This window comes from Artemia sp. Qi Xiang Cuo, chromosome 21, assembly GCF_049724085.1.
Source record: "Artemia sp. Qi Xiang Cuo chromosome 21, ASM4972408v1, whole genome shotgun sequence".
Classification (NCBI taxonomy): Eukaryota; Metazoa; Arthropoda; class Branchiopoda; order Anostraca; family Artemiidae; genus Artemia; species Artemia sp. Qi Xiang Cuo.
Window position 1 is genome coordinate 26,260,205 of NC_142814.1, and position 16,818 is coordinate 26,277,022.

General features: G+C 36.1%; 1 protein-coding gene and 1 non-coding gene across 2 annotated transcripts; one reads left to right on the forward strand and one right to left on the reverse strand.

Annotated features, from left to right (window-relative positions):
- Positions 1–746: 746 nt before the first annotated feature.
- Positions 747–7,426, forward strand: LOC148939379 (uncharacterized). The gene is made up of 2 exons (XM_089106612.1): positions 747–885; positions 6,244–7,426. Exon 2 carries the CDS (start codon positions 6,246–6,248, stop codon positions 6,741–6,743), a length of 498 nt encoding a protein of 165 aa, XP_088962738.1. The 5' UTR covers positions 747–885; positions 6,244–6,245; the 3' UTR covers positions 6,744–7,426.
- Positions 7,427–11,218: 3,792 nt separating this feature from the next.
- Positions 11,219–11,290, reverse strand: TRNAH-GUG (transfer RNA histidin (anticodon GUG)). Its single transcript has one exon. It is a non-coding gene; the product is annotated as a tRNA-His (tRNA).
- Between the last annotated feature and the right edge of the window lie 5,528 nt (positions 11,291–16,818).

Sequence of the window (16,818 nt, forward strand, 5' to 3'; positions counted from 1 at the left end):
GATATGCCGAAACCCTAACCTATTCAACTCACAGCTAACTAAATAAAGCAACTCAACCCAGAGCAGATTCGTGAGGATCGGAGATGTTCCCCCCAATTTTTTTGTTAACGCAAGAAGTTTCAATATTGACTTAGATCTGAATCAGTTTCGAAGATCTAATCAGTTTCTTAGTGCCCAATTTTAGAGACATGCTAAAAATACTGAGTTTCAAAATCATGTTATACTTTTTTTTTTATCTGACTATTTTTAAAATAACTTTAAGCGATGATCCAGAAGTAAAGAAGGAAAATATTCTGTTTGGACTTTTGCACTATAAAGTTTAAAGGTTGCTTTTGAAATTAAGGCTTAGGCTTTTTAATCATATTTAATTTTACAGAAAAAAATGTTCTTTTATTTCTCATAAAATAAAATATTTCCTGTTTTAAAACTCATTCAATGAGTCTGCCTCTAACGTTTCGGAGACCTCAGTTTTAACACGCTACTTTAAGGTCACGCCAGTGAGGGTTAACCAAAATCGTAAGTTATTCAGAAACCTCTATTCTACGTGATGACTATTAAAAGGAAGCGTGGGAGAATTAATCATTCAACAACTTTCGCTTCTGATTTTTAGCCATAAATCGCCTGAGCTAATTTTTACTTTTCAAGGTTAATCCAAATACCGCATTTAGGCTTACTTGCTTCAATGAAGATAAGCCTAAATAGCACTACTTGCAAAATATTTAAATTAGGGAAGTTGTAACAAAAGTATGTTTTGGTGTCACAAGGAAATACGGATGCTGCATATTTAACAGGTATAACCAACTAAGGAATAAAGATACTTTCTCCTCTCAGTTGAAGTTAGTTAGTGAAGACACGAGGGCTTCGTCTTAAGGATTGAAAGACTTGGTAAATATTATATTTAGTAAAGCTTGGAAATAAAAAATTTTCAACCCTAGTATCTAAAATTGTTTGACTGTGTGACACTTGGATCCAACAGAAGTTATATTCAATTATCACGGCAATTTCGTTGCCAACATAACCAATTTTTGTCTGCTCTGCCAAGCAATTTATTGGAGTTGAGAAAATTCACTTTTTATCCAATAACTAGGTAGTTATTTTTAAACAGCATTATCAGCTATGTGCATCGTTGTTTACATTCTTTGTAAATAACAAGAACAATCCCGGAAGAGACGGTGTAGTTTAAGCCTAATGGCAATTGAAATTGCTCAGTGCTGCAATTTATAAATCTTGGCTATCGCAACAAATTCCGTCTGGGAAACTGAGAGCTGGATCTTAGTTTTAGCTTCTAAACAAGACAATTCCTAGAGCTGTCCCAAAAGGACGAATTTGTGTAAGAAGGAAAACCTTGGATTGTTGCAAAAACCAGAACAAATGCAAATAATTGGCAAACTATGTGGAGATAAGACATTTTGTGCAAAATCGTAAAGATCTAATAATCTCAATGACTACAAGTGAAAAACTTCTTTCTCTCTCATCTTATGTACACACCAATTATAGTGGCATCTATTGCCACAGTACTTCATATGATACCAGATTCAATCCCTCGGTTAGTGTCCAGCTTTGATCAATTGTGTCAGGTTGTAAATCAACGATTATGTTCTGCAAACTAACCTGTTAAACTCGAACTCTCCGTTTCTCTCAACTAATGAATCCGGAACAGTCACGTACTCAGTAATTTGCCCCGCCTGTTTCCTAGCGTTTAGAAAATATAGAACTTACTATAATAAAGAAAAGAAAAATGACATGATTTTGCAAAGTCTTGAGGCTTTAATGTATTATAAATCCATGCAATACAACCCTTTGCTGTTATTCATTCCAAATGAAAAGAATAATAACATAAAACAAGGTTTTGCTTATACAAACATTACGACATCTTGTAACATTTCTCAACAATGTAGAAAGTAAATTGGATATAGCCGTTGAAAATAATATTTTTGGGAAACTAGAGTTTTTTTTTAATTGTATATTTCTAAATAAACTGGTAGTATTGTTGCACACAGCATGATTTACTGACCATAGTTCTTAAAATGAAGAATCAATTGTGTTAGCCAGGGCCTTAGTCAACAATTGAATAATAAAAAAATAAGTTTCTCCAGCTGAAATTAAGGAGCACCACAAAAGTTGAAACAAACAGAAACTGTTCCGTATATGAGGAGGCTGCCCCCTCCTCAATCCCTCGCTCTTCATGCCAAAGTTTTTTAGTACTTTAAAAAAGCTTCTTATTCTAAATGAACAGCCATTGTGTTACAGGAGCCGTTCTTAAAGAATGGGGGCAAAAAGTCAAACTTTAGCATAAAGATTTAGGTATTGGGGGGGGGGGGGGAAGCCCCTCTAACATTTGGAATAATTACTGTTGGTTTTAAGTTAGTGGTTCCTCACATTCTGCTGATAAACTTATTTTTTTGTTTAATTTCTGATCATTTTTCAAATAATGACGGGAGATCCACCCCATCCTACCCTTCAAGGAAAGCCCCCACGAAAAAGCCTCCATAGAAAGTTCCTGACACTTAAAATCCCCCACCCCTAGAAAATTACCCCCGGACACTTCTATCATCGCTGAAAATCCCCCCCCCCCCAAAAAAAAAATGCGAAAAATTCCGCCTAAAAAACTCTCCTTGGTCTATTTTCATTTGAAAAAAGCTTATTTTTCATTTAATTTCTGATTGTTTTTCAAATCATACCGACCCCTTCCCCGTGGAAAGTTTCTCCCGTGGAATAATCCCCAAAGGAGAATTCTAATCTCCCTGAATAATCCTCCCAGAACACTTGCAAAATTGAGTCGCCAAAGAGAAAGTAAGACAAATAAAAAGAATTTCGTTTGGGAATTCTGGCATATTCCACCCGTGACAAATATCCTCTGGAAAAATTACCCCTGAAATTTTTGTTTCTCATGGAAAATTCTCCCTGTGGAAAATACCCTTTGCAGAAAATTACCCCACCCCCAAAACACGTAAGTATGCATCCCAATAGCGAATACTAACTGAGAACAATGGGCAAATTTCATGCGTTGTAGCCCTTTTCCAAGAGTCTGTGGAGGGTCATGTCATCCCCAGAGGCATAATTATTTGACCTTTCAATTAATTTGAACAAAATTTAACAATTTTTCTTACCTAATATTTAGCTTTAGTTTTAGTTAGATTAGTTTTAGTTACCTAAATATTTAGCTTTGCTTTTTAGGATCGGAGGAGGGCTATAAAGAACTTCAACATGCAAAGATTCCTCCCTTACACATTCTTGCTGGTTGAGGAGTTATTTAGCTTTAACTGCACATTTCAGCTAAATATGTGATTATTACTACGATAAGAAAAACTTTTTTTTGGGTCACCCCCAAAGCCAGTCGGAATAATCGGTGACGTTTTGGGTTATGTTACTCATTAAAAGTTACGTATCTGGACGAATAAACTCGACTTTGTGTTACACGATGGATCTTTTCCAGATTTTTCTGTTTCTGAAGCAACGCACTGGTTTCGTCCTATTTTTTTTTTTTTTTTCTTCTTCTACCAATTTCAGGTTATTGCAAGAAAAGTCATAAGAGTATTACCTCTGTGACATCTGGCTAGTTTGATAAATAGAATGTTAGATTTTGAAAAGCTGGACATAATTCTTATATGGGGCCGAAAAGGATGGTTTTCACTTGTCCTTGTCCTGTGTCAGATCCAACAGTGTGAGAGCTGAGTTTTAGTTTTATATTCTGCATCGTATGAGGACTATCTGAAGTTGTGTCTAAAAGCTTTCCATGACTTTTTGAACGATTTTTCTGCTTTCGAGAAGAAAGCTCTGTTCAAGTGTGGGGCTAGGTAGTAAAATATTATCTTCAATTCACGGTTCATTTATAACTAAGAATATTGATTGAAAACAACGAAATAGTGAATAATCGAGTTAAACATGTTAAATCCGAAAAAATTGCAAGGTGTTATATTTTGAGGCGAAATAACTTAGTCTTAGCCTTTTAGAAATAGCCAAATATATTATGTTGGGTTTAATTTTTGGGGCTAAGTAGTAAAGTATTAGTTTTTTTTTTCACGGTGCGTTTTGCAACGAAGAATATTGATTAAAAACCACAAAATTGTGAATAAATTAGTTTTAAGAATATATTATGCTTTGAGACAGTTTTAAGGGCAAGTGGTATTGCCTTTTTTAGTATAAAATGTTTCTTGCTGTTTTTTCGAATTCAACCAAGCAATTTCAATACCTTGAGGTGTTGACCACTACGATATTTAATCGATGAGGAAGAGACAAAATCAGAATGTTACTTTTCCAACACGTTTGTCGGTGATGCCTTACGTTACCTTGCAGCGTAAATCTAGTTAAGTTTGGGCTTATTCACCAAAAACAGGGGCGAATCTCCAGCATTTTATTGGGGGGGGGGGTCAATAGGGGTCCATATCTGGATAGTCAAATGGCATGGGATGTATAAACGTTTTTTCTCCACACTATTGGGGGGGGCAACTTAACCCCCCCCCGTTGCCACCCCTGAAGTTAGGATGGTAAAAACGGCAATCCCCATCATGGTATTGGAACCATGGAGATAATGTAACATAATTTATTGACAGTATTACTAGCCAATCAGAGTCTAAAAAAGCTGCACACACATCTGCTCTGCCTCTTTGTTTTTAGAGCTTCACTATTTGCTCCCACCCATGAAGTTTTTGCTTCCTGCCAAAGCACGTATTTTTGTGCTGAATTTGTCTGGCAAAACAAGCAAACTTTAGCTCTTGATTGATCATAAAAGGTCAAATAACCATTGAAAGCCTTTTTTCATTTTAGTCCTAAATAGCAGGGTCGGACCACATATTTCGTAAAGCTTTATATCTAGTACACTGTCGCTCGAACGAGTATCAGTGGCTATTTTTAGCTAATTGTCCCTAAGCAATTCCTTCTAGTGTATCTTCCTCAGTTTTGCGACCTATATTGCAAGACCTTTTATTACTGCGACATTCTAATCGTATCTTTGTTAAATCAAAAAACATTTTTTTTCAGTTGAAGGTAAGTAGCAACATTAAAAAATAAAACAAACAGAAATTAGGTAGACATATATGAGGGAGGCCGCCTTTCCCTCGACCCTTGTTCTTTACGTTAAAATCTTGAAGTTCTTTAAGAATACTTCTGATTCAAATTCAACGGCCCTTGTGGTACGCAGTCTTTCTTAAAAAATTGTGGCAAAAAGGCAAATTTATGGTAAAGAGTGAGGGCTGAGGAAGGGGCATGCCCCTCATAATCTCCTGGAAAATCTCCTTCCTTCCCCGTGTGAAATTTCCCCTGGAAAATTCTCCCTAGGAAAATTTATCCCAGTGGAAAATCCCCTCCCCGTAGAAAATTTCCCCCAATAAGTTTCCGTATATTTCTCAATAACAAATACTATGTTTGAACAATGGGCAAATTGCGTTGCTTATAGCCCGTTTCCCAGGGACCATGGAGGGTCATTTCATCGCCAAAGCATAGATATAGGACCTTCGAACTATGCTAAATCAAATAACTATCTCAAGATTTTGATCAGATGTCTGTGGGGAAAATGGATGTTGTAAGGTGGCTGGTTTTCCTCCAATCCTTTTGGCCACTTAAATACGACACAAGTGGGTTTGAATGAGCCCACTCTTGTTCTTTTAGGACCATTGGTTCGATACGATAACCCTTGGGAAAAAATATTGGTATCTATGTTCTATTCTCCACATATTCCTTACTAATATCAAAGAACTTTAAAAAGGAGAACAGAGGGAGATTCATTCCTATTTCTTCCCTTCCCCTCTATAGAGAACCAACAATATACAAAAACGTAATTTTCAGAATATTTTGAAAAGCTTATCATGCTGTTCTAGAAAAAAGAACCTTTTTTAAACAGTGACTGTCCTAGAATTTTTTTCCATTATTGCGTCCTCCTAAAAAAAATATCAGCGGGTGCTTAAGCTAATATGCTAAACACAAACCAATGGTGGTTAATTCTATGAAATCAAACTTTCAGTTGCATAATTTTAAGAGAATTCAAGACAGTAATGCTTCGCAATACACAGTTTCCTTAACAGGTGTTGCCTTGGCATTGTAGTGTCTTCTTTCCTTCTTTTTTCTTTTTTTTTTTAGTGAGGATGCTCAAAATTAGAAAATGGAACTAGATCAACGTAATTACCACGAGGTAATGCATGTTTAAATATGTCAAACTTGGGGCTATGGATTTGTTACCCTTAACAATTTGAGAGCCTTTTTTTCCTAAGAAGTGTTCTTACATATTATGATCTCTTATCTTTCTAGAAATGAAAGGATTTACTCAAGCCCTGTTCCTCTTTGGAGCGATTGTTGCAGCTACTGCCATCCCCAGACCTAAATGGCCTTTACGATCGGAAAGAGCCCAGCTTTCAGAATCTATAGAGAAGCCTCACTATGAATACAATCTAGACGTTCCACAAAGACGCCAAGCAAATGGATGGACTGTGGCCCAGAGCGTTGCCAAGTGGGCAATGAATACATTTAAAAGAAGAAACGACGAGCCAGCACCAATGGCAGTCCAAATCTGGCGGAAATTCTCACCAATTATGTCAAGGAATGGGTCTCCCTCATTAAGAAATACTCCATTCAGTGCAGTCAACACTGAAATGATTGATAACATGATTCAAGTTATGGAAATGTTTTCACAAATGAGAAACAACAGAGTAACAAGATCTGCTGATGACAACAATGGCATTCTTGAGCACATTTCTTACTGTTTCGAAAATGAGGATTGTATCGAAAATGTACTAAGTGCAATTGTTTAGACCTTGTAATTTTTTGTTATTCTAATTTATTTATTTATGTATTTATCTACGCTACCAGTGATGCTTACGTTGAATAAATTTTTACAGTAGTTGTTGAAATCAAACTCCTAATTTTCCATTATCACAAGAAATTTTCTAATAAGAAATGCAAGTTTTCTGGGAATGACCAGGTCGAAGAGACAGTTTTCAGGAGGGCTCAAACAAACTATTTTGGAACATTGCAAATATTCGTCTCCAACAAAATCACTACTATAATTACAATACAGTTTGGGTCTTTCAGAAGCCAACTTGATTTAGTCTACTTTCCTTACTTGATATTTGACCTAAAGTAATGGTTCATCACGATTCGTCCACCGTCACCTAGTGTGTATATCGGATCGGAGTTCCAATTGCTCTATCGCACGGAAAGCACTCTACGTCATTACACACTTCTGCAATAACAAGCCACCCCAAATGGCAGACTTACTTTAGACACGGCACGTGTATTATAATGTGCACGATTTTTCAAAGATGGTAGTTCCTCAATAAGTGTTTGAATAGCTCTGAACTGTGTGCGCTCATAAGAATATTCTCAAAGAGTCAAAGTGCTTGATCGACACTCAATACTGTGAACAAAAAAAGATTGAAGGCTAAACACTGGCCTTACTATAGCAATAATCTTTAGAACCTAATTGGATTAAGCTCAAAGCAAATAAATATTTTTTGTTTTTACCATCAAACAATTAACATATTCAAACACGCAGGAAGATGAGGAGAGATGTCTAATACCAAGAATTTTAGAAATCTCCCACTATTGGGAACAGAAAATGTATTTTACTTAAGTGTAAGATCCTATGACAGGCTTCACATACCCCCCCCCCCATTATAAGGGTCTAGTTTTTGCGAACTTACGGAAATTATAAAAAAAATATGCAAGTATGCTCTCGGCTAAGAAAAAAAAGACAGACGTAATTAAGATAAGAAGATAAGATAATATTTAATCTTCATTAGATACACATATAATATTACATGTTATTATTCCCCCAAAGGCTCATTGGCCTGTAATTAACTCTCAATAGCGCACTATTTAAAGCAGCAACACTAGTTTGACAGGATCGAGTTTAATTTCAGACTGTTCTTCAAACCATGCTAGGAAATCCCCTCTCCCCCCTGTGTAAATTTCCCCTGGAAACTTTCCTCTCGACGGAAAATTGTTCCAGTGGGCAATCCCCCCTCCCTGCAAAATTACCGTATATTTTCCGATAACAAATATTTTATTTATGCAAGGGGCAAATTGCATAATTTACAGCCCTTTCCCCACGGTTGTTTAGGGAGAGTTTCAATTAAACAAAAAGACTATGTGCATGCAGGTTATCAAAAGGGCACATAAGCAGTATTCTAGGCAGCACTGCTCTATCATAACTAGTAACCTCGTTGAAAATTTTAAAAGAGCCAATTTGATTGGAAAATAAAAGTTGTAGTGCCATTTTAAGAGTCAAAAGTAATTGCAGGGCAAGCAGCCCTCCTCCCAAGCCCATTCATTTTCCAAACACATGCAATCAAAATTCTCAGACAGTCAATTTTAACAGCATAGTTGAATTGTCTGGTAATTATGTCTCTAGGGATATTGGGTATGTCAATAACCCACAGTTATGCAACCTGCCCATTACACTTTAAAACTAAATATTGCTTTAAAACTAAATTAAAAGGCACTGTGTGTATACCGGTTTTCAATAAGACATCTCAGCAATATCCAAAGAGTTACAGAGGGTATTAAGTTGAAATTTTCAGGGCTATTATTATTTCAACTTCTGATCTTACAATTTGACTAAATCAAAAGAGTGTAAGTGCATTCAGGTTGTCAAAGAGAATAGATATAATTTTTTGAGATAGTATGAAATTCATTTCTGGTCAACTAGAGGATGCATAAAACTAAACTAAACAAAACCGTTTGCGTCAAGATTTTCAAAAGGGTGATGGCCTGTTTTGTTGAAAATTGTTGAAAAAAAAAATATGAAAGAAAAGTAAGGAACTCCATTAAATCAAAAATGAGCAGAAATAAAATCAAATAATCTACCAAGTGAAAACTACCACAAACCACATCAATAAATAAATGAAAATCAAAACGAACAGAAGTTACAATCATTTACCAAGTCAAACTCTAAACAAGCGGAAATTAACATAAGTAGGGCTTACGACCCTAACACCTTCTCAAGACCAGAATTTAATATTATTTGATGCTGTTTCTGCTCATTTCCGGTTCAATAGAGTCTTTACTTTTCTTTGAAAAAATTAGTTAGTGGGAATTTTTTTTACTGCTCAGCATAAAAATCCAGTTCTTTTCATGTATTGATTGTTAACATTTTTTTTAAGAGTTCCGGTAATTATTCCGCTAGTCGCTTTTATTAGCAGTTTGTTCCCATGAACTGTTTGATTAAAAGCTTGTTTTAAGTTTTTTTTTTATTATACAAAATATACGCTTTATGCATTAGCATATACACCTAAGTAAAAAGGGGTGAGATGCATGTCGATCGTGACGTTTCTATTCAAATCATAGGGAGCACAGTAGTGCTGCCGAAGTCAAGAGTGATTTGGCTCCAATGTAATACTGTTTGGGTTTTTTCTTTTCTCAGTGCCGCTTTGTATCGAAGGACTGGCCGCAAAGACTTCAGTGGGGGCCGCTACCACTACATTTATCTGTAATGGCTAGTTCTAGGGATGATAGATTATTTACTAGATCAATATTACGCAGTAATGTAATAAACATTTTTTATGGCAATCTAGGTTGTGGGCACATAATAAAATTGTTTTTAACATCAAACACATCAGAAACAAATTACTAGGGTTATATTTTCAGGAATGTTAACGAAGCCATAAATTGTCCATGCTAATAAAATAAAAGTTCAAAATAGGGATAAAATAAAATTACTACTGATGACGGTCACTGCATATGTGACCGAAATATCTGGTATTTTTGTGAATTTCAGTACACTGTCTATTAAAAAGGATATTATCCCTATTTTGAACTTTTATTTTATCGTCATGGAAAGGCAGTGTGGTCTCCGAAATTATCTATGTCCATGCTACGTTAAAAAAATACAACGGCAAAGATTAGTCCTCATTTCATGTTTTGAGGGGAAAATTATACAGGATAATATTGTATAAATATTGTGTTTTTAGATATCCCTGATGACTGGGTTTTGGGAAAATAGAGAAAAAAGGTGGTTTAAGCAGAAACGCAGCATGTGACAATTCTTAAGGAGCTTGTCATTTTTTTTTTTTTTTTTTTTTTTTTTTTTTTTTTTTTTTTTTTTTTATAGCAAAACTCTTCTTCGGTCAATCCATTCTAAAAGTGTCAAAGGAATGGTGGCCACAACAACACTTAATCGATGAGTTAGAAGTAAAACCAAATTGGTGGTGCATTTGCTCGAATAAAGTCAGGTGTAGTGTGCTTCAAACTCTGTGCAGGGGCTTGGTTCCATGTCGCAAACAGTATGCTACCCAGCCGCATATATCGAACTTAAGAAAAGCTCAAAAAGTCCTATCAGTTAAGGCACGCATGGGCGCCCATATGGGGGGGCAGGGGGGGGGGGGCTCTTGCCCCCCCTGGCTGAATGATGCTGCCTTATTTTTATATTTTTGTTCTGAGATTTCTATTATATAGCATTAAAAGTAGCAATTCGACGCAGTTTGCCCCCCCCTGGAATTCAGCTTATGGGCGCCCATGAAGGCACGCTTTCCACTTCATGGTTATACGACATGATATTTTTCTAATTTTTCCAATAAGGGTAGAAATGAGAAGAAATAAGGGTATTTTCATATCATGGAGGCAAAAATAAGAAGTTTGAGAGCCAGTGGACGCAAGTATTATTTGTGCTTTACTAAAAAGGAAGTGTACACTTAACAGTTTTTTTGTTTTTGTTTTTTTTAGTAGGAAACTCAATAGTGGTGCAACCATTTCGACTAACCGTCACAAGACGTCATAACATCTAGCCGTCAGAACCACTAACCGTCATAACATCGACAAAGAATTTATAAGTTTATATAATAGTAATAAGTATATAATAGTTTCGAAATAAATTTCGGCTATATATTTGCACATCAGGGGGGTAGGGTAAAGCATAGCATATATTAAATACATAAACTAACCTAGGTACCTTTCCCCCCCTAAACCCCAAAAAACTAAAGCTTTAAAATTCCAGATGTTATGACGGTTAGTGGTTCTGACGGATTTTTTTTGCCGATGTATTAAAGTTTTTTTCGATGTCCTGACGTGAGTGGTCCAGACGGTTAGATGATATGACGCCTTCCCAACTCAATATACTCCTCAAACTTGAAGAAAAACTTTTGTTTGTAATGCTAGTTTAATCGGCTTAGTTTTGACAGTCTAATACCATTTGTCTGACTCACTTTTGTTCTTTTTCAGTTCATCCCTTTCAAATGTATAAAAATAAAACTGTCTGTATTGAAAATGTCTATTTTGAAGAGAAAAAAATTGCCGTGACCAGGATTCGAACCTGGGTTACTACGGCCACAACGTAGGGTCCTAACCACTAGACGATCACGGCTTATCTAATAAAATGATTATTTCAAATTGTCCTAATTGAAGTAAAATTCAATTACATAACCATAGTATAGGACCAAAAAATGGTGTAACCAGAATTCGGGAATACGAGGGGGCACTGGCTAAAATTTCAGTATACAATTCTAGATGAGGGGCTTTTTGGTATTGAAGAAAAGGTTAGTTTTTCGCACTTCCTATTATTGACTTACGAATAAAGTAAACATATCTTTTTTTATGCTCTTTTCAAACACAAAAAGGTTTTTTGTCGGAAAGTAGTTTTACCCCCACCCCTATATATACCAAATCAGGGTAGGCTATCTATTTGAAGACTAGGGGGGGGGGTAAAGTTTAAACTTGCCTCTCATTTGTATAATAAATAAAAATTTACCCCCTTCCCCAGGGCCGTATCCAGGATTTTTGTTCAGGGGGGAGGGGGGCTTACTAATTTTTGACTTTTTTTGGGGGGTTTTACTAATTTTTGACTCAGTTTTCGACTAATTTTACTGATTTTTACCTAGGTGTTACTAATTTTCGACTTATTTTCGAGTCGGTCAAAAATTTTGGGGGGGGGGGGGGGTTCAAACCGGGTACCCCCCCCCCCCTGGATACGGCCTTGCCCTTCCCCCACCCCCTAATGTGCAAATATATACCCTGAATCGGTGTAAATAGGGGTGGGGGTAAAATCCATTTTTGACAAAAATGATTATTATTATATTTAGAAAGAGCATATAAAAGGCATCGAGTGGTATGTTTATTTTATTCGTTAGTCAATAATATGAACTGTGAAAAATTTACCGAAGAAAATAGTTGCCTTAGAAGAAAATAAAAGAAAGTTCAGGATAGGGGCGGATCCAGGATTTTTTTTTAGGGGGGGGCAAAATAGATTGATCTGATAAACTTGCGTTAGGAGCAAGTTAAATTTACGCAAAGTTGCGTTAATTAAGTAAATTACACTACTTTAGACTACGTTAGGGGGGCACACTCCCCTCGCCCCCTGAATCCGCCACTGGTTCTGGATAAGGAGCTCCTCGTTATCTTGGGAAGCAATTGCGTTAAAGTAGGTAAACGAAATTTCTTAGTAATTCTACTATCGATAAATATGCAGTTTTCAATATAATTTAGCAAGGATGAAAGTGCACTTCACTTGATGCCTTTTTTTAATGTTCTTTAATAATCCAATAATGGTTTCTAGGGGAATTACATTTTGAACCCTTAGTGTGCCTCCAAAAGATAAAATAGTCCGTAATAACCATAAGTTTAAAAACGTGTTTTAAAAAAAAACTGTCTAGTGAGGAAAAATCGTCATTTGTAGCTCATCGAAAGGTAAGTATTATTTTCCTTAGTCTTAATAGTAAAATGTTATTTCGAAAACAAATTTGCGCGAAGACTAATGAAAATAATAATTACCATTCCTGAATCAGCTAAGAATGACAATTTCTTCACTAGCCAGCTTTTTTAACACAGAGTTTTAAACTTTTGATTACTATGGGCTGTTTTTAGCTCTATAAGGCCTAAAAATTTAATTTCCCCAGATGCAATTATTGAATTAAAAAAGAGCATAAAAAGGTATCAAGTGATGTATTCACTTTCATCTTAGCTAAGTTATATTGAAAACTTATCTACCCTGCTCAGGGGCGTCGTTTGGGGGTGGAAAGGGGGAAGGTCGCCCCCCCCCCCATAATGGGGAGAAAAAAATATTATACATCCCGTGCCCTTTGACTATCCGGACATGGACCCCTCTTGCCCCGCCCCCAATACAAATGCTGGAGATTCGCCCCTGACCCTGCTATCTACCCTTTCCCCATTCCTAGTGTTTAAAAGATTGCATACATGATTAGTCTATGTCTTCTCTAAATTTTGATAGAAAATTTTACCTTAAATTTGGATTTTCAATCTCTGATTGATTCCTGGTTTTGAAAATCTAATTCCTATTATTATAGTACTATTTTAAGTCACAGGATATCAAGTGCTTTTTCCTAAATTTAAAAAGTAGATTTAAAAATCTTCAAAACAATATAAATCAGGATTGACTAAAGGCATGAGGCTCAAAACACTCTTCTTGTGCTTCATATGGGCAGTAAATCTATTTTTTAATGTTTCACAGCTTGAAAAAGTATTAAATCTATAGTAAATAGATAGTTTATTTTATCAAAAGTGGGGGGACAGGAGATTATATTACCCTAATATTGAGCACAGCTCGTGTGTATGTAAGAATTCTTCAATTTGTTTTTCAGGGTAAACATTTTTCAGACGCTAGACTTCAGTTTGCGTCTTTTTACTGTACCTGATCTTTGGTGTGTGTAATGAAAATTGCACATTTTTGTTGTAAAAGTGAATAAATGAAAAAGCTACCATATGGTGCGATAGTGGAAAAAATTAAATGCGACAATCATGCTTGTAAATGACTGAAAAAAGGGCTTTATAAAAAATGCGAAATAAACGCAGAGTATGGCAGGGAAAAAATTGCAGCGCCACTAAACACTTATTCGACATCTCTTCAAGAAAGGTATCTAGCTGAAGGCATAAAAACTATGGTCCCAACTCAAATGCTCAGAATCTTGACGAACATCTTTTAAAAAATACAGGATTGAATTTTTAGCAGCACTTAAAATGTTCAGTCATGGCTCCTTTACACATGCGGAAGCAAATGCGGAAATCCGTTCATATCTTTTCGAACGATGCCCCAGAAAACGCCACGTTTTCTGGGGAAAAGTTTTCAAAAATGCGTCAGCGTGGATGAGGACAAGTTCTGAAAAAAGAATACTGGCTAATTGACTCTCGCTTTAGTCCTTATACTGTGAAGGAGACACAGAAGACAAAAGGAGACGGAAATTCAGTCTGAAACAACAAGGATTTTGATGTTCTATAGTCATGGTATTATTCATTTGAAAACCTTGTCAAGAATCCGTCCAAATTTGGTGAAATCGTTGCGGAAAACTAGAAAGTTTTTCAAACACGAAAACAGACGGGATCTTTGCACGGATTGCTAAATCAGGACGGGTTTCAGCCATGTGTAAATGAACCATCAGAGATTTTCCAGACTGAGGAAACCACACACCTACAGAAATCCTACATCGACAATAGAAGTCAGCTGCAGAGAAGAAATAGAATAACTTCTTCAGTACCAGGGCTCATTTCCAAGCGGCGTGTGAGGACAGTAGCTCCAGTAGTCAAACAACTTCTTAATCCTAATTGATACAGAGTTAAACCAATTAAATACGGTTGTATTTGTGAACCGAACGTAAGAGTGTCTTTAGAAATAAAGTTTATCTGTAAGTTCAGTCCTACTGGGTTATGTGCTCACAAATACTTTGCATCTAGGTATGCTAGTCTTGACAGTATAACACTGTTTCTGTTTGGTTACGGAATACCTTTTTACTTCCGTTTTACTTCTGAATGTCCTATATCAGAGATAAGAGGTAAAATGTCCCATAACAGCCAAGAATCAGTGTACGACTGAGTGGATGGAATCTCAAGTCAATGTGTGTACAAATTAGATACAAAAAAGTTTTTTTTTCAACTGAAAGCAAGGAGAAAAATTCAAACTTAAAACGCACAGAAATTATTATGTGTATGAGGGGGTTCACCCCCTCGTCAATACCTCGCTCTTTACGCTCAAGTTCGAATTTTGTTCCAATTCTTTAAGAAACCTCTGAATCCCGAAGGTCGTTTAATTAGATTAAATAGCTCTTTTGAAAGTCTTAAAAAAATTTAGCGTAAAGAGCGAGGTATTGGCGAGTGGGTGAACCCCCTTATGTACGGAATAATTTCTGTTCGTTTTAAGTTTTAATGTTTCTGTTCATTTTCAGTTGAAAAAAACTTGTTTTTATTATTTAATTTCTGATCGTTTTTTAAATAATGCTGGAAAATCCGGCACGCCCTTCATGGAAAATACCCTTCCCCATGAATAATTCCTCCATGAAACGATCCTCCCACGCAACCTCCTCCTTATAACCTCCCTCCCCAGAAAAAATCCTTCCTAAAACGTCTGTATACTTCCCAGCACTGTAGATAAATTTAAATAGTATATTTATTCCCTATCTCCATCAGTACCTAAAGCCGGACAGAGATGCCCCTGCTCCGGAAAATTTATAAACATGTAGAAACATATGCGAAATTAGATTTTTTTTTTTTTTCATGGATAGGCACGCGTTTGACATTGGTGCTCGCAGCCAGGAAAAGAGACGAAACGGGTGGCTAGGGGATAAGGAAGAATGCAATACATTGAAGAGATAAATAAGGAAAGGAGAAAAATTGGTATAGCTGTGATAATGCAAAAGGTAAACATAACATTAGTTAAAACTGGAAAGAAAAAAAGAATGAATTTATTACGATAATCAAGTTAAAAATGAGTTTTATTTGAACAATGCCACAGCGTAATGACATTTGATTAGGAAATTTGACGCTTCTCATTGATATTTCAGTTCCCAAGTCTTACCAATTTTTCTCAAATGGAAATTACGTGGTGAACATGAATGCGGACTTGCAGCTAAATTAAACATAGTCACTCCCTTTTTTCACATATATTTATTGATATTGGTTTGATCTTTGTTGTGTATAGTACTGAAGAGCTCATTAAGGAGATAATCGAACACTAGTTTTTAAAAATTTGGCCTCTTTGTTCAAAAGAGGAGAAAATCAAATATTTAAACTACTATAACTAAAATAATTACTTGCTAGTTTATTTTCCTTGACAGGGATCTTTCTTGATTTCCCGATTCTTAAATTACACTTCGTAATATGCACGTGTGCACAAAATATATCGTATAAATTGTTCAAGGGGGAAGTCATCGCAGCCAGTTTCCCAGTTTACAACTTATTCTTTTGATTCAGATATCTAAGCTCCAATGTTCTTCTCATCGTTGTAGCTTTCAACTCTTTGAAATTTAGACTATATTGTCCTTTTGCACATTTTGAACGCTGCAGTGCAGGCTAAGCCGAATTTAAAGCAACTACTCCTCGTTGAGCTACATTCCAGTTCACGGGACCAATTCATGATTTTAGCAACAGACGAAAGGCTGGTGGGACGTGAGTAGTCAATGGATACAAGAAGTCATCTTTATTTCTCGAACTCTATTCCTTGGCTTTAAGTTCAGAATCAGGATCTCCACTCTGTACTTGAATTTGGTAGAAAACTCTGTAACTGTGGAACTTAGCCGCAACAGAAGTTGGTGTTAACTGTTCTGGGTGTATGAACGAGCTAGTAATAGTCATTTTCTTTTTAAAGACTTCCCAGGGGAGTTCATTTAAATTTTCCCCTTTTGATGATCCGTTTATCATGAGAAGAGCTTCTTCTCCAGCAATTCTTACTTCTTCCTTCGAAGCTGGCCTCAGCATGAAAACTGCAGCTGATTTACGAAAATCGGCATCTGCCATTAGCTTCTTCAGAGCAAGGGTTTTTCCCACACAGTGGATTCGTGAAGTAAAGTCAAGCCTAAGATATAGTGAGCGAAAAAAATCAGATGGCATGTCTCTTGGCCCAGCTTCTCTTTCAATTTGTGACTATCCAATAATCGGGGAGCTTTGATCGAC